Here is a 26,163-nt window from a genome sequence, read left to right as displayed (position 1 = left end):
CTACGTAAGATTGACAGGTTAAATAATGACCAACAGGGACTCCAGAGGATTTCATAAAATCTCATCAAGCACCCTACTCTCATATTATCAACTTTGGTGCCCTGGATTAGTGGATTTCATTTTGCCCAATATAATACCGGAGCCAGTTTTGGTGAAATACGCAGTTTGGGGTATTTTTCTTCTCTAGCAATTTAGAGAAAATTTAGTTTAGCAAGCCAATAAAATATCTCTAGGAAAGGAGAAATGAACTGAGAGTATAAACAGTCATATATTGGCAAGGGACACACGGTCTTTTTAAGAGAGATTACTTTAAATTAACCCTTTGCTGCTTTAACTATAATAAAAAGAGTATGGTTCTGGAATAATGTTTCATGTGAGATAGGTACTTAAGCCTGTTCCTCTAATGGGCCTGGTTGCTTGACATGTATATTAGACCACTTCCTACATTACTGTGCTGGTCTCTCTGAGTAAGGCCCAAGAGCCTCGCTCCCCGGTGCTGAGATTCTCTTTGGGACAGAAAATAGTCACTGTATCAGTTAATGACTTTTCAGTTAGTTACTTTCTGTGAGCTCCTGAGACTGCAGATGCTGTCAGCATTTTTCAACTCCATGCTCAGTCGTCAATCATCTTTACAAAGAAACAGATGGAAGGGGATGTAGGGAAAGTCAACGTAAAGAAACAGATGGAAGGGGATGTAGGGAAAGTCAACGTAACATTATTTTTTCCCCCCAAGACATAGTGATTGGTGGTTAGGCTGACCTTGTGGAAAAGGTTAAATGGTAACAATGATGTTGAGAGATAAAAATTTACATTTTAACTCTAGAAAGCTCATGCTCATGGACTTTTGAGACACTCAGTTATGTTCTAAATCACTGTTTTGCCACCTATTAGCTGATTCCCTTGGGCACATGATTTAATCTCCCTATGCTTCCATTTTCTCAGGTATAAAATGGGAATAATAATGATGATGACAGCACCTGTGTTTGTTACAGGATCATGAGAACTCCAGAAGATAAGCTTTCTAGCATTCAGCTCAGAGTCTGTCAAACAGTAAATGCTCAATTAATTTTATTTGTTATTGTTGGTATTATTATTATGGGATGTTTTTGATATACAGTTGTTGGCATTTTCATTCTGAAAACATACCCCCCTCAACAGAAACCTAAAACACCCTCTCTTAGCAAAACCAGGTCCAAACATTGGATCTTGGACTTCCAGTTATCCAGCAACTTGATCAGGATAGAACAGTTAGATGCGCACTCCCTCCCAGCTAGTCACAGGGCAGCAGGCTCTGCGCTCCATCCCTCTGCTGACCTCCAGTTACTTTCCATCTGCTCCTCCAAGTAAGGGGCAAGACTCAGAGCTCACAGGCATTCTTTGTTGGTGGGTAGGGGAAAACACATGCCCCTCAGCTGCCATATCCTGCAGACAGGCAGGGACTAGCTGTTGCAGCCCTCAAAACTGCTGAAATTGAAATTAAGAATTATACTTTTGCTGGGTCCCAAGTCCACACTGTAGCCTTCCAACTATTCAACGAACATTCCACTCACCTGTCTGAGCTTCTGCCTATCTCTTGCCTTTTTCTATGAAACTTAAAGATTTCAGAAGAGGGACCCTTCATCAGGACAAACTGGGGGATGTTTTTTAAGGAATCTGGCTTTGTTACTTAAAATAATGTCTATTTTTCTCCTTTGAATTACCTTATAATAAGTTAGTGATATATCCGAGGAGGTGTGATTTTCTTTTTCTTATGTGCTTCACTCCTTTCACCACACGAAGACTAGGGGTAGGATTCCACCTTTGAGCATCACCTCATGTTTCTGAGCATAGACATCTTCAGTGCGTTCAGCAACAGGCAAATATGAAGTCAAGGGTTGTGATTTACACTAATTGTACTGTATGTACAATGGCATTAAAAAAACACTGCCTTTCTTTGTCAATAAGTTTCCTCACTTATTTGTAGCAGCTGGAGAGATAGTAATCATTGCAGATAGCTTAGCTTGGATTCATGTACCCTTAATTCTCTGAGTGGGGCTTCCCTGGTGGCTGAGTGGTAAAAGAATCTGCCTGCCAATGCCAGGAGACATGGTTTTGATCCCTGACAAATGGGATCGACTAAGTCCACGTGCCGCAACTATTGAGCCCTTTTGGTGGCTCAGCAGTAATGATTCTGCCTGCAATGCAGAAGACGTGGGTTCTATCCTTGGGTCAGGAAGATTCCCTGGAGAAGGAAATGGCAAACCTCTTCAGTGTTCTTGCCTGGGAAATTCCATGGACAGAGGAGCCTGATGAGCTACAGTCTCTGGGGTCACAAGAGCTGAACACTACTTAGCGACTAAACCACCACCACCATCAATTCTCTGAGTACACTACGTTCAGTTTTAAAAATCACACAGCTCATCATGTGAGAAGGCATAGTGTTTCTAGGCATAGCTGTCACTCATATACTTCTCAGTTTTACATTTAAAGGCAGTTTTTTTTAAACTAAAGCAAATAAAAAATATACATTAAAGATGGAAAGGTAATCCAATTGATCTGGGATTTAGCATGCTCATTAGATAAAGTCATTATTGCCAAAAATGCAACATTTTACCTCTTTTATACATTTTGTTTCTGTTAAAACTGCAAAGGGCTTTCAAGTTTACTGGCATCTTTAATTAAGTACACTGTCGTGTGTTCGCTGAAAAATAGAGTTTTTTTTTTAAAGATTGCTTCTAGTTTTCATTTTGAAGCACTAAGAAAAATATTAGGTTAAATCACATGAAATTTACTTTTTTGTGTGTTGAAAGTCATTGAACACTGGCAACTTCATATGATGAAACTATAGTCAGTAAAACAACACCCATATTCTACTTCTCTAACAACAGTTAACATTTTTCTTAGATGCTTCCACTCACTTTTTAAATGAAATAAACCATTACAGATCAAGCTAAAGTCCCCTTTATAGCCTCTCAGCCCCATGGCTTTCTCCCTCTGAAAAGGCAATGTTATCTGATTTTGATTGGTGTTCTTCTAGTCATTTCACCTATGTGTACAAGATGTAGATCTATTTTGATTAATGTTTGCCTACTCATTATATTCTTTAAACTTGATTGTCCTGTTCTCTCTTCTCACTGTAAAGAAGAAAAGGAATAACATTGGACCAACTTCCTTATGTAGATCCCCTTTTAACAAGATTTCACCGTTACCCTTTCTCTTTTTTTTCATAAAATTTACAAAGTATCTTATAAAACCTAAAACTCTCTCTGAATTCAAGAATCATTTCTTTTGTCAAGGGAAGATAACCAGCTTTCAACTCTGTGGCTTATGGAGGGCAGTTCAAGCATAGATAACCATGGAAAATTAAAATTCCCATTTTTTCTTCTATCATCATCCTTTTAATCTCAACTTTCACCTCCATCAAAAGGAAAAAAGCTTTTTTTAGATGCACTTATTTGTTATTAGTCATTGAGTCTTTGTTACGATATTAATAAAACAATGACATGACAAAATACAGGGAGAATGAAGTGACCTCTAAGTGGGCACTAGGATCATGACGAGTTAAAATATCCACCAAATCAGAAAGGGAAAACTTTTCTTTCCCATATTTCCAACCAGAGAGGCAATGAAAGCAAAGACAGAGCAATAAGACCCTTGATGTTTTAAAATATAAGAGTTGGAAAGAACACAGCATTTGACCCAAATTCCTGTATTTGACCCCAATAATATAGGAAATCCTTTGCAAATTCTTTTTCATAATATACATTTATTTGAAGTAGTGTCACATGAATTTATCCTCCAGGCTAAATAATTGGAATTCCCTTACCCCTTTCTCTATCAATGACAAAGTCATAATATATACAAAATTTTTAGAGCTTCTTTGTTCAAATCCTGAATTAACTTATATACTCATATTTTGACTCCTAACTGAGCTAATCTCTATAATATTTTAATTGGGTGATAAAATCCATTTTTGTGACTATTGATGTATTTGAACGTTAAAAAATTAAATTCCAACATGTCTTCCCTTTTTCTTAGTTCACTTTTTTCATACTATGTTTGTATTATAGCCTTGCCTCACATTAAAAAGTGTGCTACAAGGATATTATAATTGCTTTTAGCAAAGATAGTCTCTGCATGAAATATTTTTATAACTTCTCAATACAGCAAATTTAGGCATTAAAGTAAATCTCTCTGTCACAATTAATGTTTAATCTGGATTTTTGTATTACTACTAGATATACATTAGGCTATATTTATTTAAATAAATGCCAGTTTCCCCAGAGGTTCAAAGTCATTGCGGTACAACTCAATATGCCGATGGTCTGATACCTTGCCTAGTTGTTGGTTATTCTTCTATCTCATGGTTATTGTTACCATTCAGCTTCCCTGAAGAAAATATTTCTTCTTTCTTTTGCAATTGACAATGTCTAGAATGCCCAAGAAGGACTAGTGGTTGAAATGCATTGACAGAATCCTGAGCAAAATTTGATTTATAATGACATATCTTTGCTCAGGCTAGATCTTCTGGTTTAATAACTATCCTTCCTCTGTACCTTCTCCATCTTCATTGGAGGTTCTTATTATTTAACTGTAAAGTAAGTTATCCAAACTGCTTTGATATGTTGTTATGTTCTAGAAAGCATTCTAATGAAAATAAGTACAAAAAGAATCTGATACAATTTAAATAGAATATTAAAATGGAAGTGACCACAAATTACATCTAGTGTTATATAATAGAAATGTAATAGTGCCACAAATGTAATTTAAAAATTTCTAGTAGCCAATCAAGAAAAGTAAAAAGAGACAGGTAAATGCAAGGCATCCAGATTATTATTTCAACATTCAATGTATATAAAAACACTAATGAGACATTTTACATTCCTTTTTTTTTTCATACTAACATTTCGAAATCCAGTGAATGTTTTACATTTCCAGTACATCTTTATGTGGACCAGCCAGATTTCAAACATTCAGTAGCAACATGTGGATAAGGGCTAATCATACTGAACAGTGATGGCCTAGACAATTTTCTTATTCTTATAAAAGTGAAAATAAAGTGAAAGTGTTAGTCGCTCAGTCGTGTCTAACTCTTTGCAACCCCATGGACAACCCCCCTGCCAGGCTCCTCTGTCCAGGAAATCCTCCAGGCAAGAATACTGAAGTGGGTAGCCATTACCTTCTCCAGGGGATCATCCCACTGGGCTGGGACGATCCCCTAGAGATGCAGGATTGAACTCGGGTTTCCTGCATCACAGGCAGATTCTTTACTATCTGAACCACCAGTGTAGAGCCTAAATCCAGAGAAAACAAATGGCACACCTAGGGTATCAGCTCGTCAGTTTCAGAGCCAGATCTGAGCCATACACTCTGCTCCCAGTTCAGCACTCTTTCAGCTGTGTTGTAGCACACTGGTGAACTTAGGTCTGGGACTTAATTGAGATTGTGAGCACTTATTTAATATAATAAAAATCAACTTTGGATGAGCACTTACTACATTCCAGACATCATTCCAGATACTTTATCATGACTATTTGAAATGACCTTGCGGAATAGCTATTTGATCCCTGTTTCTGGAATAATGCATCAAAGCTCAGACATCATTAATTACCTCCAGAGTGGCCAAATGAACCCAGTTCTATCTGATCAAAAACCTGATATCTTTTTCATGCATAACAAGCCTTTTCTCTCTAATCCAATACTCTCTAAGACTATGACTCCAAGAATGGTCTGAGGACCAGCAGCATCAGTGTCATCTGGGAGTTTGTTAGAAATGCAGAATCTTCAGCCTTGTTTCAGTTCTACTCAGTGCATTTTACCAAGATCTGAGGTGGTTAGTAAGAAATCTAAAACAATTAAATAAAATATTTCCATCAACTGAAAGAATTTTTCAGGAAAATAGTAGATTAGTACTCTTGTCAGGCACATGGCAGATAATCAGAAATACTCTTGGGGTTGATTTGAAACATGCAAAGAATAAAATTAGCTTGAACCTCTAAGGAAGGAGGAACAACAGAAACTTTAATTAAAATGAGTTTCCAGAACCCAAATATTAAAATTTTAAAATGCTTCATCTGCCAACACAACACCTGCCTTTTTTTCTCTTAATCTCTTCTGTTCTTCCTGTGCCATAGGTATGTGAACACCTATTTCCACTAACTTTGTTGAGTAATGGCAAATGTTAATGTGAATAGGAATATGTCTACATTGGGCTTCCCAGGTGGCGCTAAAGGTAAAGAACCTGCCTGCCAATGCAGGAGACATAGGAGATGCGGGTTTGATTCCTGGGGCGGGAAGATCCCCTGAAGGAGGGCATGGCAACCCATCCCAGTACTCTTGTCTGGATAATCCCCATGGACAGAGGAGTCTGGTAGGCAACAGTCCATAGGGTACAAAATGTCAGACATGACTCTAGTGACTGACCACACACGATGCCAATATCACACAAAGAAAAGTGATACAACGGTGTCTTCACCACACAAAAAAACAAAGAATGGGCCTGATAGAATTATCAAGATATAATTGTTCCTGCCAGGATTTGCAACTCACCACATTTTGGCTCCCAAGAGTGCTGTCACATTTCTTGAAACTGGGCTCTAGCTGAGGCTTCCTTGGTATTCATAAATGTGGGTCTTGCTATTTAAACAAAAAAATTTGGTCATACTGCACAGCATGTGGGATCTTAGTTTCCCAACGAGGGACTGAACCTGCCCCCTGCATTGGAAGGCAGAATCCTAGCCACTGGATCACCAAGGAAGTCCCTGGCTCTTGCTATTGAGTCAAACATTGATGGTGTATGTATCCTGAACCTCGCCAATCACATTTTCTGTACTTTTTCTCATGTGCCATCAGCTCTTTCTTTCATTTGACATGAGGCAGTTAACTAAGCAGGTGCTACCACATCTAGACATTCTGCATGGAAAGTGAGTAATGTGAGCAGCCCAAGTTCTTTCCAGAAGGTTGAATGTCTGTGAAGCCTGTTTAGTGAGGTGTTTTCCCCTCTTTCCCATTTCTTAACCCAACACGGCATTGCTGGCTATTTTTGTCCTTTAGAAAATAACAGCAGTGTGATGTATAATAGCAGGGCTTCTAACCAATATTTCATTGTGTCATACAGGGACCGCGCAAGCTGTGTGTTAAAGAGATGAACAGTGGCATGGCAAAAAAGCAGGCCTGGCTTATAAAGAACAAAATCAAGGCATTTTATGCAGCAGTGGCAGCAGATTGTTTCAGGGATGGTGTCCGAAGTCTCCTTCAGGTAAGTCTGGCATTGAGAGAATGAGTGCAGAGGCAAAAGACAATTAGCACTCCATTGTAATGAAGCTCCCAAATGGAACTGCTCCAGTGAGGCATCAGAGATCAATACAGACAGTTAAGGAATTCATTTTGAATTCCTGGGGATAGGCAAAGCTAAAACAGAAGCAGAGAGGTTCTATTACAGTGAACTATGAGTGATACACTGGAAATGGAAAATGAGGTTGCCTTTGGCCAACAGCATATATTCTGTCTCATACTTATTGAAATGCAAATTTGTTCTGATAGTTGACAACATTCAAGCTCCTATTAAAACTTCAAACTATTTTTACATCTCATACTGCATATAGCAAGGCTCAAGTCAGGCATTCTTTTCCTTTTTTCTTTTGCAAATGGTGTGAGAGCAGCTGCAAGACTGGACTAAATAAATGTCTGGTGATCTGGGCATAAAATCTCCCTCTCCTCCTTAATTATTTCCAGAATTTTAAATAAAATGTAATAATCTCTGTGGTTTAACACTAAAGCTCACAGTTCTTCCATCTTTTCTCCCTTATTCTTTCTTTTTCTCCTCTCCTTTTATAATATATAGAATCTTTCCCTAGTTCTGATTTTCTAAATTTAAAGTGCCAGAGAATTCTAAAACAATCCAGGAGAACCTCAGAAATTGTAGGGCTTGGCTTTCTGATAATTTGGACTTCAGTATTGTTGGAAAAACCTGATTGTACATATACTAAATGATATATTTAGCTTTCAGAATTGCCATCTACAGGAGTGTCAAAATTCAGGATTGCATCCAGTTAACGCTGATGGCTTATGCAGGCCGGAAAGAAAACACATGGATTAAATTGTAATATTTTGGAGAATAAGAGTTTTTGATGCATTCCTGTCTCTAGTATCCCCAAAGAACAAAGTAGCTTTACATGTAGAGAAACCATTTCTGAAAAACCTATTACCTTCTTCTGAATACCAACGAGCCTCTGTTACTAATTTGATAAACCATGGAAATAGATGTCATTGCAAAATGCTGATTTTCCTTTCAGTAGCAAGTTATTTTTCAGTAGCTCTTTGGTTAAATGGGTTGGGAAGGTTACACATTTAATGTAAAATTATCATGGAAGGTTAGTAAAATAATAAGAATCTCAACTAGGAGTGAGACAACAAATACAGAATAAGAACATGAAGAGGGAAGACATTGGCATGTAAAACAATTCACCTATTAATCCAGAAGAAATTGTAAAAAAAGAAACAAAAAAAAACTTGACATGACTTTCTTCAGAGAAAAATGGGAATAAGAGAGGTCATGTCAAAAAGGGCAGGACAGAATAGTATTAAAGGGAAGCACTGACAACTATACCATTTTGAATAAAACCTTCTTTGCATCTAAAAATTTATTATATGAATGGCCACACCCTCAAATCATAGTCATGGAAAACACTACGTCCATACTGCCGTGTATCTGCCAAGGGTCAGATGACAGCTCTAAGGAGCTATTCTGCTACCTGTACATTTCTAAGGACAACACACAAAATGAGGTGGAGGCAAAGCTTATTTCAGGAACCCTCTCTCAATGCCTATCTTTTTTTTACTTGCTACTGTCACTTCAATGTCCCAGTTTGGGACAAAAATGTCCCACTTTTGTCACTCGTGTCACTATTCCCATGACCCAGAATATCCTTCCTTCACTTCCGCTGTTCCCCTTACTTTTACTTGGTAACATCTAACCAAACTGCCAGATCCAAAACAAATGTCAGCTCTCCCAAGAAACCATTCAAAATTTTCTCCCTTACACTTCCATATGATTTCTTACTGCATTTGCACATTAATAGTAATTATTTGTATGTATCTGTCACCTCAATCTTATTCTAAACTCCTTCAGGCCAAAGAATGTGTCTCACTACTCTCTCACAACACCTAACATAGCACTTTGCAATGAATAGGTGCTCAGTGATATTGCCTGATTAAATTTAATTAACTGGAAGCCATATCCTGTCACCTAATGGGGGGAATGAAACTTCTGGTATGGAAGATGGCTATTAATGATACTGTCGTGTAAGAGGATTAAATTCTGGAAACATAGCTCAGTTATTCTTCAATAAATAATGTAAGTAGAAGTTTCAGTGGTTCTTCTATATAGGAATTTTCCAAACATGGATTTTATTGCTAATGACATTATGGATATAGCAGGTGGAAATGAGCTTTGAACCACCAAGTTACAGCACACATGCCAACAGTTAAGCCAACCCTCACTTGATTTTAAATTATTGAACCATTTTAATGAGTGTATCAGAAGAAATGCAAATGACTGCTAATTTAGAAAAGCTACATTTCTGTCATCTAAAATCCATTTATGGCTGAGATGATTTAGAACTAATCTTTCTATTTTATGCTTGGGTACGGGCATGAAGGACATGCACTAAAATGTAATCTAATCTTCAGAACATTACTTCAGTGCTCTTTTGGACATTATTTTTCATTTGCAGAGGTAGCTTCCTGGTCTGGTAAGAGTTGCCCATGTGTTTATCTCCTCTGTTTAGGCCTCGGGCTTAGGACGAATGAAACCAAACACTCTGGTGATTGGATACAAAAAAAACTGGAGGAAGGCTCCCCTGACAGAGATCGAAAACTATGTGGGAATCATACAGTAAGTGATGGCTTTCAAGACGTGCTCTTGTTTGTCAAGCACTAACCAGGGCCGTATATAACTGACACTGTTGTACAGAATGAATTGCCTGAGAAGACGACATTCCCCTGGTGCTCTGAATTCTTTAGCAAAGTGGAAAAACACTGCCAGTATTAAAACTTGAGGGAATTGTGTCTTCAGAGGAGGAGGGGTGGGGAAAATTTGGCGTCAGAGAAAAAGGTAAATATAAAGAGTTACCATCTTAAAACCTATTTACAAGATTAAAAGGCGAGGACAACTAGGTAAGGAAGGAATTGTTTTTTCAAAACAGTTGGAATCTTAGGTTGGCTGATGTGCTCGATTCAGTGATCTTACCTTGAGCCTCACCTCCTCCGTTGTGATACAAGGATCGACATGGCAGGTGCCTTTGACAGGTAACAATGTTAGTTTATGGACAAAAAGTGAGTTTAAAATGCATGTGACATCTAATATCTAAAAATGGAAGAAGTCATGGGATAGGGATAATAATGCTAATCCTTCAAAGACTAGTTGGCACCAGGCTAATGTCCTTAACGTGAATTATCCCACTTAATTCTCACAAGAAGCCTTTGAAGTAAGGACTACTACTGTTCTGATTTTATGAGTAGAGACATAGACATTAAAAATTAAGTAAAAGGCAGAAAATGACAAGTTGGAATTCTGACCCAAGACCAACCAAGTTCAAACTTTAAACTAACGATCACAATGCTATGCAACCTTCAAAAGCACACGTATACCCAAAGTATTACCTGGCTTGGTTCCTTCTTTTAAGTAAGAGAAGACAAATACTATACATACAGAGCAACTCAGGGTGTCCTCAGTGACAATTCTAAAAAATTGAGCCTCTCTTCCAGACTTGAAAATACTTAACCAGCTTTGTCTCAAGGAGGGTCATATTAGCTAGGCCTAACAGCCATCTTTTGTGTCAATAGCTCAGAAAGTGGAATATTTCCTCTGTCTGATTTCATACCACAGGGCCAAGAGGTCTGACTGCACTTAGGATTCCATAATACACAGGAAAAAATGCCTCACCCCTTCAAAGCAGGTATATACCCAGTGTTTCTTATGCCAGGCTTTGTCTTCCGGCCCCTGCTAGAATGAGTATCACATTTACCATTATTTGGGGGAGATTTAGGGAACACAACAAAATATTCCCATATTAGTTCTATTAAAAAGAAATACAAGAAAATAATTTTCATCTTCTGAAATTATATGCACTACTGACCAAACAATCATTTAACAGTCCTCCTAACATGGGGAACTCATGTATTAAATGCATCCTTCTGAACCGTGTTCCCTAAACATGTGACATCTGGATGCCATGTGCGGCTATCTGACTCCGACTGGTACTCTAAGTTTAGGACTAAACCAGGTGATCAGGGACAGAATTTTGCCAGGCTTAGCAAATATATTTAAAATCACAATTAGCTGCTGCCCAGACATTCTTAGAAATGGAGTAGATCCACACTCTGTTATCCTGATTCTTCAGTAAAGTTTCATCCTCATCTTTAGGAAGAAAGAGAGGTGGAGTAAAAAGGAAAAAATAAGTGAATCTTCAGTCAAAGGGTCCATTAGTGATATAATATTATCTGAGTTCATCTTCCAACCTCCCTACCATCTGAATATTCTAAAATTTCAAAGTACCAAAAATTAAGCTGGGGAGACTCCTGGCTTTTATACAAATTAATCATTGGTAATAAAATTTAGTGTTAAGGTGGATCAAATTTGTACTAGTATAAAACTTAGTTGGCTTGATAAAGTTAAATGATTTTATTACCACAGCAAATGGAGTTAACACAAAAGGAAGACAATCAGATATCCATTTTGTATTTCTCTAACTTTTTCATTTTGCTTTTTTAATGACTTAAAGCACAGTAGTATTATTATTAACATAAAGGGGTATTACTACAATAGTACAATATTTTATTGATACCATTTTCTTTGAGTAAAAGATTTTAAATTTCATAATATTCATAAGTATGATTTAATTTTAATTAGACTTGTATTAGTTTTCATGGGCTGTCATAACAAATGACCTCAAAGTTAGTGGCTTAAAACAACACAAATGTGTTAGCTTACAAAAGTGTAGGTTAAAAGTCTGATTGGCTGAAAGAGAAAGAAAAATACCATATGATATCAGTTATATGTGGAATCTAAAATGATACAAATGAACATATTTACAAAACAGACAGGCTCACAGACTTAGAAAATAAACTTAAGGTTACCAAAGAGAAAGGAGGTAGGGGAGAGATAAATTAGGAGCTTGGTATTAGTAGGTACAAACTACTATATATAAAATAAATAACATGGTCCCACTGTATAGCACAGGAAACTATATTCAATATCCTGTGATAAACTATAATGGAAAAGAATATCTATATATAACTGAATCACTTTGCTATACACTGAAAACTAACACAACATTGCAAATCAACTATACTTCAATTAAAACAAAAGAAGTCTTACACCAATCCCCTAGACTGTTTTCCCTTCTGGAGGTTCTAGGAGAGAATTCCTAGCCTTGCCTTTTTTAGGTTCTAGAGGCATCCCACTGCTCATGGCCTCTGTCTCCATCTTTACAGCTTTTAATGGTCAAGTCCTTCTCCCACCACATTGCTCTGACCTCATCCTCTGCTTCCAAATTTTACTTTTAAGGACCTTTGTCATTATACTAATATCCTGGTCCTGGATAATTTTGCCTATTGGTTTGCCTGATATTTAAGGGCAGGGAAAATGTATTTTATAAGAATGGAGATAAAAGAACTAGTATTTCTTTTCTCTCTAGATAGTCTAATTCCATTGGGTTGGGTTTAGAGAAGATACAACAGCCAACTTCAACAGGATAGGGTTGCCTTGAAAAAGTGTTACTTCAAATGGTCTCTCTAAAATCAATAATGAAAGTTTCTTAGAGGAACTGGAGACATTTTTAACTGGGAACTTGCTGTCAAAAATGTTGTAGGATTCCCCCTCAATGGGTAAGCGGTTTGGGTGATAATTTCAAAGGGTTTGTGGCCTTGAGACTTCTGTACAGTGATTGTTTTGTTTACATTAGAAAAGAATCAAATATTTTAAATGATCAAAATTCTAATCTTAAAATTCTAGTTGATAGTATTGTTTGAATAAGAGTTAGTTACCTTTCCTCGGAATACATTTTTAAAAGACATAAAGGGAAAACAAGCAAACAGAAAAAGCATCAACTCTTGACTATGTTCAAAAGTAATATTTGGTAGCTTAATTACATTAAAATCCTAGAAGTTTAGTATGAGTCCAAATCTTGAGGATTGAGTCATTTAAATCACTATTTTGTTTCCGCTTTCAGTGATGCGTTTGATTTTGAGATTGGTGTTGTCATAGTCAGAATCAGCCAAGGGTTTGACATCTCCCAGGTTCTTCAGGTGCAAGGTATGTACTTTCTTTATTCAACAACCAGATATTCATTGAGCACCAACCCCTGCCTGGCGTTGTTCTAGGTGCGAGGGGATAGCACAGAGCCCAATACAGGCAAAACCTGCTAACAGCGGAGCTCTTGGAAGGACAACATTCTTGCCCTGACACAAGGTGTACCCTTTCCCTGTGTTTTTCTCATTGTTAACATAAGTGGTGTTTGTCTTGCTAACCAGAAATATAGAATAATTCAGGGCAGTTATCAGACTTCTCATTACAAAACCACAAACCTAGTATCACTAAAAATAAATACATTTGGTGAAGTAAACTGCCAAATTAATTTTTGCAAGATGTTTCAAAAAATGAAGATTAATTATTTCCTTGGAAAACCATGTATTTTGTTTAAGAGTCTGTGATCTGGTTTGTAGCTAATATGGAAATGAGTCTGAATGTATCATGCTGTGAATCACTAATCTAAGTCAGAGACAGAAGCACTAATTCAGATTAGTGATTCTGCTTTTTCCCTGTAGAGGATTCCATAAACTCCTTGTTAAGTCTTAGAGTATAAACATACCCTCTTGTGTATAAAGTGAAGGACACATCTAAAGAGTCAGCAAAACACCAGGATAGGTCACTAATCCTTAACTCACCTCTTTAGATGAACTTCACAATGGAGTGCACTGACTAGATGATACTAAAACAGAGGGATATTTGGGGGTAACCTCTTGGGTACCAGGTTTGGTGTATATTGCAGTGCTGGGTAGACTAAGAACTACTAAGTGTCTGTATCATCAAGGATTCATAGCCTTGTAATGGAAATGAGTGCACTACTAGTGTGATAATAGCTATATTAATAGGGTACTATTGAAAAGGAAAAAGGGGCACTTAATTCCAGGAAGGCTTCCTGGCCAAGTAGGAGCTAACTAGGTAATGGTTGGAGAGAGAAAAAAAGAGAATTTGAGCAACAGCATTCTTGGCAAAGAAGAGCGCATTAGCAAAGGTGTGGGACTGTGGAGGAGTGAGGTATGTGGACACCTGAAGGCACACTCGTGTTACTGAAGCAGATCATAGTGAAATATAAGGCTGCTGATAAAGGATCCTGATTTCAAAAGGCTCATTTGCCTTATTAAAAAGCACGGACCATCTTCTATGGACAATGAGGAACCGCTGAAGAGATTTGAAGGGAGGGAATAATATGGTGAAGTTTGAGTTTTAGATCTCGTACTCTTTCAGTTAGATGGAGGATGGACTTGAAGAGGACTAGACCAGTGACAGAAATATAAATCAAAAAAGATTTTCATAATCAAAATGAGCAGGTGACAGCTTGGACTAGAGCAGCCTCTCTCAGGGGATGGAGAGAAAAGGACAGTGTACTTTGGAGGTACAAAAAGCAGACTTCTGGGTTTGATAGGATGTGTGTGATGGGAGAGAGGGACAAGAGGAAAAAGATTCCTTGATTCCTTGGCTGACAGTGAACGGTGGTGCTCTTAGTGGAAATGGGAACCACAAGAGGAAGAGTAGTAGGTATAATGAAGAGATGTCTGGCCCAGTTGTAAACGATGTCCTATAGGAAATCCTACTGGAAATGTCCAATAGGCAGTTAGATAGCCCTAGACTTAAAGGACAAATCTGAGCTGGAGATGTTGATTTAGATGTTTTGGGTCAAATGATATACCCCCAGAATTTGTATGTTGTTAAGTCCTAACCTCACAATGTGGCTATATTTGGAGACAGTGTCTTTAATCAAGCAGGTAAGGTAAAATGAGATCCCTGGGTTGGCTCCTAATCCCATACGAATGGAGTCCTCAGGAAGAGAGATTAGGACACTGACAAGCACACAGGAAAGATCACATGAAGTCAAAAGGAAAAGATGGCCATCTGCAAACCAAAGAGAGAGGCTGCCGAATGAACCAACCCTGCCAACACCTTGACCTTAGTGTTATTTTCTAGAACTGCGAGAAAATAAATTTCAGTTGTGTTCTGCCCATATATATGGTATATATCATGGCAGCTCAACCAAACGAATACAAGGAACACCACAATTAAGGTGAAAATTGAAACTGTGACACTGGAAAATACAACCCAAAATGTGTGTAAGAGTTGAGAACCCCAAGGCACAAGACAAAGGTCCCAAAGGAAGACCGAGGAAGCAGTGGCCAGAGACGAAAAGGCACCAGGAGTCTGTGTTGTCATGGAGGTCATGGGAGCAGCGTGCTCAGAATGCGAACCATCAGCAGAGTCAAATAGAGCAAAAACACCAGTAAATTGCAAATGAAATATGACGGACATGGCACAGATAATCTTAGAACAATGTCTGTAGAGCAGTGTTGACAGAATCCAGAGTGCAGTGGGTTAGGGAGAGGGTGTGAGATGATGAAGCAGAGAACGTGGATATGGCCCACCACCAGGAGCTAAGGAGAGAAATAAGGTTGAGGAGGTCTACTACAGACCTTAGAATAGGAGAAGTGTTTGTTTCCAGGTGAAAAAAGAAATGGGTTCTAGAGAGTAGGAGAGAGTGAAGACGAGGGTAAAGAAAGAGATGGCCACGGAATAAGATCCTGGAGGAACGGGAAGATCAAAGGAAGGACCTGGATGGAAGAGTTGGCATGACACAGAAGAAAACTGCTTCATCTTCTAAAATTGGAATAAAAGAAGTGAGAATTGATGAAGAGTTATGTGGATTTGCAGGAGTGGTAAACTGAGGAAGATCATTCACAATACTCTCAATTCTCTCTGTGAAGCTGGAGTAATTTTGCTAGCTATCTGCTTTTTCTCCAGTGACATTTGATCTCTGGGGTTGAGAGGATCAGGGTTTTGCTGGGTAGGTTCACAGAAAGGAAAACCCTACAAGAGATTTGAGAGTGCAAGTGGCTGATGGGTTCAGAGTCTTTTTTTTTTTTTTTTTTTTTTTGGCCATTTCACCTCTGTCTCATCCTAATAGAAGGGACCATGAGTGAATCAGGTGAATTTTATGATGTAACAATTCTTTTGTTGCAAGAAAGCAGGAAAAAGAAGAAGAAATTAGAAATCAAGTATTTGTATAAGATGGAGAGTCACTATCTGATATGCATACTCTATAATTCTGCTTGAAGAACTTTAAAAAATAAAACTCAAAGTAGAATCCATTCTATGTAAAATTGCTGTGTTAAGGCTATCTTTCATGCCTGCAGCCCTCCTTTCTATGTCCCTTTTCTTTTTCATGGACCTTTTACATCTTCAGGTCAGATATACTAAACTATGTGGTAGTCACGATTAATTTATATTCCTTCCTGATAGAATGTAGTGCATTAATAGCAACCATAGCTAACACTTTCGAGCACTTACTATGGGCCATGTATTATGCTTCATGTTCACACATATTATAATAGTTATCACCCCAACTCCCCTATCAGGCAAATACTATCATTGTCCCCATTTTACAGCTAATAAAATTGAGGCTTAACTAAGATTCACAGCACCAGTAATTGGTAGAGCTAAGATTCAAGCCTGTGTCTATCTGAAGCCTCTATTCTACCTTTTAAAAGAGGAGAACTAGAGGAAAATGACTTACATAATGAGAAGCAGTGGTGAAATTGGAGAGATAGGAATGAAACAAAGCCATTTCTATCTGTTCCTTAAAAAACCCAGCATAGGGGATTTTTGACTATGGTAAGATAAACATGACGCTGAGGACAATCACAAGAACCTAATATTAAGAGACCTAGTTTGTTAACTTCTACATTTTAGTTTGATTTTTCTGCCTTTTGAGTTGTCCTGTCTTTCCATCTAAAAAATAAGAATGCAAACTATAATTTGTGTTAAATTACACATTTGCTTTGTATGTTGATCTCTTCAGGCTGAAAGATGTGATGCAGCTCCCACCCCTCACTGCTCCATCTGCCAAAATGCAGTCTATTTAGTTCTATAAAGCAATACAGCCAGCAAATTCTGTATATTTCTGAAAGAATCCTGGCAGTGAACTGCATCCCCTTTTAATTTCCCAAGGGAATTATCTGATTTATATCAACTTTGATGTTTGAAATATTTTTGCTTCTTAGTCAAGGAAGGAAAAATGCAGTAGGATGCTAATAAAATAATTATAAGTACCAATTATCTAGAGTAAACCAAAACAACATTACAGAAATACATGAACCTGTAGAAAAACAGCGGCATAATGATAGAAATTAACTTTACCCCACATTTCTATGCATTGTTTTGAAGTTTATGTAATTTATGCCACAAGCCTCATATTAGATTTTGAATTGGAAGAAATAAGCTTGCATTTCATTGTATTATACTGTAATACAGGGCTTAATAAGAGCCTGATAAATCTTAAGTATTGCATTACAATATGTTAATGATTATCATCATAGCTTTTCCAACACCAACACCACGGTGTCATCACAGATTATAATTTAAAGGAAATATTAGCAATTCAGAGTGCTCATATACTGTAGTTAATAAAGCAGTGAATAGAAATCAACTTTATAGGTAATTTACCAGCTAATGACAATTATTTCTATACTGTGTCACAGGCTTATGTGAGGAGAATAATTTTTTATGTAAATAAGATTGATGCTCATAGCATTATAACTTGTATACTGCAGCAACTCATCCAATACTGATGGCTGATAGTTTCTCTTAAGAAGTTAATTTATTGCCTGACAACACACAAAAAAATGCAGTATTTCATATTGCTCACTTCCCAGGGGTATTTAGCAAGTTGCCAACTACAACGCAGAGTCCAAATTGTACTGGTAGGAAATAAGGTGATGAGACGTGATTCGCAATATATTGCGGTCAAGTGTTCCGTGGAAGAACTGCACGATTTATGACCGTCTCAGAGCGCGAGGATTCTGCTGTGTCTGATGGAGTGGCTTAGCAAAATAAAGACAGATGGCAGTGTAGTAAATAATTACTTGATTGGAAGGCGACCACTGCAGGATTGCTTCCTGCCTTCAATTCAACTAAACTTCACCTGGGGTACGGCACATTGATTCATGTGAGCATTGACCAAGAAAGAATCATAATTTAATAATTAATAGAGAAAAGCATGCTGTGAAGTCAGAGGGTGCACAATCCTCAGTGGGTTTCCCTGCTCTCTCTTTTGTTGTCAGGTAATTGACTACTCTCTATCCTGAAGATTCAGACTGAATTTCAATTGTAGAATCCTGCCTATTTCTAAAAGACATGTTAAACGAGGGGGAAAAAAAAAAGACTGGAAATAGACCATTCGAGGCAGTCTTGACAACTAAATTGAATTTCAGAATAGTCACTGCAGTTGGTTGCCGTACAATCAATTTATAAAGCACTTGAAATAAACCAACTACTGTTCAAGTGGTTTTGGCATTTGCATGAGGTTACAGCTCAGGCTTCACTCTTTGTTCTTCCTATGAGAACTGTTTGGGGGTATGTAGGAAGCCTTGGTTAGAAACTCACGCTCAACTGATAGATCCTGAAAGTCTATGCTTTTCTCCCCCATCATTAAAACCTCAGGGATTCTCTTAATCTTGGCATGAGAGAAAGCCAGGCTCTTACTCTCTCCCGAGCAGAATGGCTTTGTAAATATGATATAATATGAAACTATCTAGTATGCAAGATTCAGAGTCGTACCAGTGCCCAGATGGTGGCCAGTTCCAGGGTAAGGAGCCCTTTCCTCGTCTGTCATTCTCAGGGTTAATCCCTCATGTCCTGCCTCTGTCAGGTGCCAGCCTGATCTGTACTGTGAGCTGCTCTCAGCCCCTCTTCTTATAACTCTGTACAAGGCATGAACTCTCCTTCTTTCAAACATTGTCTTTTATACCAACACCCCTCCAAGCATACACGCTATACCCACCCCCACCCCTGACAGCTCTTCACTTGTTTTTCTTCCTTTATAGAAATAACTGTGTCAAATGTATCCCACCACATGAAACAGAATTGACCTGTTCTTTCATTTCAGCAAAATATTCTTGAGTGATTGCGGTGACGGGCACTAGTGAGGCATGAACGCATCTAAGAATGTTTGAGAGAGAGTCTGGGAAGCCTAAGCATAGGCTTTGGAATCAGATAGGTCTGGATTCAAATTCAATTACTCTAACGGGAATAACTGTAATACCTACCTCACAGGTTTGTTGTTTTGGATTAAGGGATATGATGGCTGTGGAGTGTTTGGCATTGTACTTCACACAAAGTAAACTCTCAATAAGTGGTGGTAAGGAAATAGGACATAAGCTGCCCTCCAGGAGTTTACAAATTAGTGGGGTTACAATAGACATGTATCTTAAAACTCTATTCCATGTCACATAGTTTAGTTAGTGGAGTAAAGTTTGAAGAAGAATATTATTAAAATATGAAATGTTATAGAAATTTCTTGACTGAGCAATTTGAGGATGGTGTTTTTCAAAACATGCAGACTGGGTATTGCTTCATCAGGGAGATATTGGAAGTCAGAGCACATCACTGATGAAGGACGGTAGAGGGATGAACACTAGAATTGGAAACAGAAAACTGGGGTCACCAGCTATGCAACCTTGGGCAAATCACTTGAACTCTCTAAACCCAAGTTTCCGTCACAGTAAAATGGGGGGGTGGGGGAATGGGGAGAATGTTACTAGCTCTGCTTTCATTCTAGTACTCATGCTGGGATGAAATAAGACACTATTGGAAAGAGCACTGTGAATCCTAAATATCACAATGTAACGGTTGTGGTGGTGGTAGTGGTAGCGGTGATGAAATGAGTAATTTTCAGTCAGCCTTATGGCAATCATCACATCTATCCACTCCTATTCCCTTATCTCTTTTGTGATTAAAGGCACACTTTTACAAGTCAGCTAGCCAGTGCTCCAATTGAAAGAAGCGTTTTGACAAAGTCTACTCGTGATTTCGCATGCAAACAGAGGCAAGCAGTAGGCCACATAGATAATGCAGGAGAATAGATAATCAAAATGTCACTTCTACTTAGCACTGAAAAGAGAAAAGGAAGGAGTGCGCAGAAGGGGGCCTTAGATCACCTACCAAGTGCATAATTAAGAATTAACTTTAATAAGAGTTTGCAAAATCACTTTGAGTGACCATACCACTGTGTGGATCTGAAAGTCCAAGATGTCCAAGCAGGCAGACTTTAGCCTTTAGAATGGACTCTGTCAACCTCTGTCTCTGTCGTCTTTGAGGAAACTGCTGAATCTGACTCACTCACACAAAGTCTGGTTTTGTCTCGCAGGCCTGGGATTTTGCAGTTTGCTCTGTGCAGGATGGGCTTTGCACATACTTTCTGAGCACATTATTGGAGTAGCTCCCGGTTCACTTAGCCAGCCGAATCCTTACAAAGGAGAATTTATTTTTCCCCTCCTTTGTCCAAATTAGAGGACAAAAAACATGGCAACTAGTGGCCAATCACAGGGTATGCTAGAGCCTGCCAAGAAAAGAAAAGGAAAAGAATCCTCTCACCAGTGCAAACTATGCAGTTGCCCCTAGAGGAACTCAGCAAATACTTGCCTTCCAGATGACTGCAAAGAATAGGTTACCCCACAGCCGACCCCTTGAAGCACCCCACAGAGTGGGCAACAGTTTGGGGGGCCATCAGCCAGGACAGTGAAGCTGCTGCTCTAGGGCAGCCTGCCATATGTACCTGTATCCTTAGGGTCTTCTATTTAAAATGACAACTTGGAAGAGACCAAAGTTTTGGGGAATTAGCTTGGCATTGTACCATGTACCTGAGTGTTTAGGTTCATCTGAGGATAAAGAGTTGGAGGTTAATAAAACAACTCTGAAATAATAGCGAGAAGCCAACAGCAGAAGGTCTTCATGTTGGATAGCATGTAGAATTTGGAGTCAAGCAGACTCCTTTGCACTGGAACCCTGTGATTTGCTGGGTGACATCAGTCAAATTACCTAAACTTTCTGAGCCTCAGTTTCTTCACCTACAAAATGAGGTATAATAGTAACTTTCTCAGAGTTGTTTGGGAATGAATAGTGTGCAGCATAGACCCTGGCACCCAAAGAAAATACAGTAATAATTAACTTCTAAAATAACTCCCAGGCTTCTCAAAGACCTTGATTTGCTTTGCATGACTAAGCCCATTTCCAGAAGTTGAATAAATACACTGCCTATAGAAATGCACTCATTACTTTGTTCTCTAAGGAGCAACAAAGCACCATGCAGGACCTGTTGCTTATTCTTTTTGCAAAGCTAGGAAGTGGGAAAGGCGAGGGGTTATGATTTTCCATTTCACAGACAGGAAATCAGAGGCATAGGAAAAGTAAGTGACTTGCCCAATGTCACATGAAGCCAGCAGCAGAGCTGTAATTGGTTATGACCCCAGTGCAACACAGCGTATGTTCACCTTTCGAAAGTCAGGCGTAAGCAACTCTTGTCTAAGCTTTAATGCCATTCATCTAATTTCTTAGATTTTCTATAGCTGCTGATCTTGAGAACCTTTGGAGCTTTGGGGAAATCACATGGATGATTTGACCTTAAATCTCATGCCACTGGCAAAAGATTAATCGCTGGGACTTGGAAAGGGGCCAGACAATTCTGTGTAGCTGAATAACAGCACCGTCTAGGGATGTGACTGTCCTGACAGATTTAGTTAGTACATAATTGATAAATCTAGAGTTTGTATAGCTTCACTTCCCAGAAAGAAAAGGCAACAGTCTCCTAGGGTTGACATTTACAGAAGCCCTTCCAATGTTTTGTAACACTGAATCTAGGTTTTCTACTCTTCCTCCAAACCTAGCTCATTTTCTAAGGCTCTGTTCTCAGCAGGTGAGAAGATGAGGGGATCTGACAAGTCTCTCACCTTACCACTGTAAGCAAGAATGTCCATCAGTCTTTAGCACACTCATATGACTGCCCTGATCCATGTGGGTTGAGGCCAGCAAGGGATGCAATGCATTACCTAGCAGCTAGGAACTTTCTGTCACCATCAGAATCCAGGAAAGATAAAAGGCATCCAGACCCAGCATCAAAGCTTGGAGAGTGGGTCTAAATCCTGGACAGGACATTTTATACAGCTTGACTGTTATTGCAGACTCAAGTGTTGTGAGGCCCTTTTTAGTAATGTGGACTCTGACAGGCGCACAGAAATGTCAGCCTTTATTTCTTTTGCTTTGGTCACTCACTCCAGAAAGTACTTTACTTATTGGAAAGACTTGGTGGTGGTAAATATTTTTCACTGTAAGTTTATTATCAGATCTGGTTCTCTTTCTTTAATTCTTGTTCTCTAGTTTTATGTTTCAATTCAGGAGGCAGTGCTGTGTGTGTGATATACACCCAGCATACTTCTGTAATTTTGTTACTCCCAGTTGTAAAATATCTTGGCCCGGTAGCTTAGATCAGTAAATCAGTAGCTTTCAGTGTACAAAATCTTACATACAGTGGATCTGGTATCTTGTTTTGCCAGTAGTAAATAAAGATGGCATTAACTATCCTCCTCCTTTGCCCTCACAGATAAAAAACTCAGTGTCCTCATGTATTATAACTTAACAGAGCCAGATTTCTGAGCTAGTTGTTACTTTCTGAATACAATTTATTGATTCATGTTACTTCTAAAAAACCATTCAGAAAAATCATATTATGCATAAATAATCGTTTAATTGCATAGTCATACCATTTTCAATATTGAAATCATTAGTAAGACCATTCCTGGAAACTTTGCTGTTCCGAGTTAAGTAAGTGATTTTTGTCTTCTTTCATCAGACGAATTAGAGAAATTAGAACAGGAGCGGCTGGCTTTGGAAGCCACCATCAAAGATAATGAAAGTGAAGAAGGAAATGGAGGCATCCGAGGCTTGTTTAAAAAAGCTGGCAAGCTGAACATTACTAAGCCAACTCCTAAGAAAGGTAAGTGCTTTTAAGATTTACAAGAAAAGTTACAAAATGAGCCAAAATGAATCTTCAGGGGTCAGTAGTCAATATCTAAGATACTGGGGGCATTGTGTGTAGGTAAGGAATTAAAGACATTTCCTTAGAGAAGATAGTATGGCTAAAAGGTAGAAGCTATTGTCACTTATTAACAACATTCACCCCTTTGTATCATCTTACTGTAAAAACTCTCTGTTTTAAAATAATATTTAGTTTTGAAGATATATAGTGGTTAAGCAGATTGAATGCCATAAGAAGCAAAAAAAAAAAAAAAAAAAAGTTCTTAGTTAAGATGTAAAGGGGATAGAAGTTCATGACCTAATACCGAAACTGGTTTATCTATACACACACACACACCTTGCAGACATTTCAGGAGACTGAAAGTTGACTGTTACAGGAAAGTAAGGGATCCAGGTAGAAGTCTAATATCAAAACTACATCTTTATCACAAACCGGAATTCTGAACTTGGAACTTCATTGACACTAATTACCTGCAGATTTTGGCTAAATGGTACACTTATCTCTGAGTGTTCAGTGTACATCCCAGGAATGGAGGCCCACAGAATGAGACCTTGTTATAAGTTTTATAAACAGGTGATTCAAATGACTGATTTTTTTTAATTGCTCTCGTTACAGAAACACTGTTTTTTATGAGGTGCATAGCGACCTCTGCTGGTAGAAAATTAGAATGTTAAGGTTCATTTCTTTCATGCACAAACAGTCCTGTAGCTCATGAAGTCCTTCACTGGTGTGAAGCCCAGGAAAGATCATTTCTCTGGCAAAGTCTCCAAGTCAAGTAGCAAGATCCAAACTGAGACTTAGCAGGCTGCTGGTCTAGGTTTATAGGAGCCAATCTTTCAAAGAGTCCACCGCTTTACCCTGGAAAAGCTCTAGTTCAGTTTTCTTATTTTCCTACTATAACCCAAGGACCAAATTTAACCTGTAATACATTTTTGTATATCTACATAGAATTATGAGAAGCCCAAACATTTCTCCCCTTCAAATACTTAGAGGTACCCTTGGCTGCCAGAAACATTTGGTGGCCTAGGGGAGAACCTGCTGGGTATTACCTTCCTTAAAATGACATTTTCTAGAAAAATGATGTTTGAATCTTGAGTTGGAGGTACATCAAGTCTTTCCAGGTATAAATATTAGAATAAGACCCTCTGGATGCTAACTACTATCCTCTTTCCTTTACAATTGTTTCATGTAGTCATGAGAAAAATTAACTGCCCATTGAATCTGCTCTGAGCAACAGTACAACCTGAGAAGCAATGGAAAATTCAGAAGTCATAGCCCATACTCCTCTAGCTAATGGAGAGAAGAGAAGTAATAAGGTCCTTATTAGTGAAAGTGGAACTTATTTATTCCAGAACGGTGTTTCTGCATGACAATACTTTTGGTGAAAACATACATCTCTGAAAGTTAACATGTCTTATTGTTCAGAAAAGTAAAATTAGGTTACGTTTTGTTTCAATGCCTAAATTTTCAAGCACAGCTCTGAAGTAGGCCCCATTACTGCTCTGAGCTTTTGTCAGTTGAGAACTCTTTGAAGTTCTAGATCAGGGCCAAGCTCGGTCTCCAGGCATACAGGAGTCCTCTGGATGCTCTGATCTGCTTGTAAGTGGGGGTAGAGTTTGGTTCACTTGGTAAACATATTTACTTTCTCCTTTAGCGGTCCTGAGATAGAAACAATATGAGATAATTGCTTCAGAACTGACCAGCCCAACCATGGAAACAGCAAAAGACAGAACAAAGCATCCTGAGACCCTCTTAGATCAGAGAGGAAGCTCTAACGAGGCTGTCAGCTCTGCGCTAAGCACAATGCTGACACTATCGCTTTGAAATAGAGCAATGAAGTCACAACCTTCAAAGATGTGGAAATGAGAAATAATACATAGGGTGTAGCAAAGAAACACCTACTGGAGAATAGGAATGAGGGTTCTGCTCAAACACTGCCCTGTTTCCCTGATACACTTTCCCTGTGTCCATGTAAGGGCGCAAATTGCATTAAAACATTTGTAAGTACTTTATGTACACCCTTAACTGTAACTCAAGAAGAGGTAATTTTAATCCATATTTCCTGGCTTCTTCATGTCATTCGTAGAGATTCAAATAGCTCACAAGATGGCAGGAAAAGAAAGCAGAAGAGTAAGCCAGGCCTATGTTAGGACCAAAGGGTCATGGAGAGTTGAGATGCTCAAGGTCCCTGGCAACCTTTATAATCCAGACATTTCTGGAATTCATACCAAAATTGTGCTCAAATGAACATATTGTCTAGCGAAGGAATACTTGATTCTTTCGGTTATCTCTAGAAAACCAGTAACTACATGTTCTATTAATATTTTTAAGTACATCTGATATTGTAACCTGAGTTATATATGAAATTTAGGAAAATGAGGATATTTTGGGTTTTGTATCAGATAATTTAGCATTGCTACATGTCTAAATAATAATTCTGCACTGAGACAGATTAATAAGGATCTGAAAAAATTCACTACTCTAAACAAAAACTGTAATCATAAGATCAATATCAAATTTTTCTGAACTATGGAAGGTGATCTAAATTATTGTGAGATTTGACCTTTATCTTTTTTTTTGTGGAGAATAGGGCTCACTATTTTCCCAAAAGTATAAAATACACAATGTCATGACCCTTCTTCTATTTTCCTGAATAGATTTATTGGCAAGTTATTTTGTTTCTTTCCTCAAAAGACAAATGAATGTACTACTTTCTCTTTCGTTACAGATAGCAGCATCAACACAATCCAGTCAATGCACGTTGGGGAGTTCAACCAGAAACTGGTGGAAGCCAGCACCCAATTTAAAAAGAAGCAGGGAAAAGGCACAATTGATGTTTGGTGGTTGTTTGATGATGGAGGTAAAAAATTTCAGAATATACACTAGAGAGCAGAATTTCTTGTGATAAATTTAAGAAACTGCATGGGGAGGTATATGAAAACGGTATCAGTTAAAGAATAACATTTCCGTGTTCTCTAAAGATTTAAATTATTTAGGAGCTATGAGTGTGGGAATGAATACAGATATAAAGTTATTCGTTTTC

The 26,163-nt window shown here is 38.2% G+C and overlaps 1 protein-coding gene across 3 annotated transcripts in view; it reads left to right on the top strand.

Annotated features, from left to right (window-relative positions):
- The window catches only part of SLC12A1 (solute carrier family 12 member 1), an 88,574-nt gene that overhangs the window by 48,254 nt on the left and 14,157 nt on the right, over positions 1 to 26,163 (top strand). For all 3 annotated transcript variants that reach the window (XM_065941250.1, XM_065941248.1, XM_065941249.1), the window contains exons 18-22: positions 7,097 to 7,237; positions 9,768 to 9,874; positions 13,212 to 13,294; positions 22,935 to 23,078; positions 25,849 to 25,980. In XM_065941250.1, coding sequence (XP_065797322.1) covers positions 7,097 to 7,237; positions 9,768 to 9,874; positions 13,212 to 13,294; positions 22,935 to 23,078; positions 25,849 to 25,980 — 607 coding nt within the window. The remainder of the gene's footprint in view (positions 1 to 7,096; positions 7,238 to 9,767; positions 9,875 to 13,211; positions 13,295 to 22,934; positions 23,079 to 25,848; positions 25,981 to 26,163) is intronic.

This window comes from Muntiacus reevesi, chromosome 7 (genome assembly GCF_963930625.1).
Source record: "Muntiacus reevesi chromosome 7, mMunRee1.1, whole genome shotgun sequence".
Classification (NCBI taxonomy): Eukaryota; Metazoa; Chordata; class Mammalia; order Artiodactyla; family Cervidae; genus Muntiacus; species Muntiacus reevesi.
The sequence above is the reverse complement of the archived record's forward strand: the minus strand, read 5'-3'. Positions and strand labels throughout refer to the sequence as shown.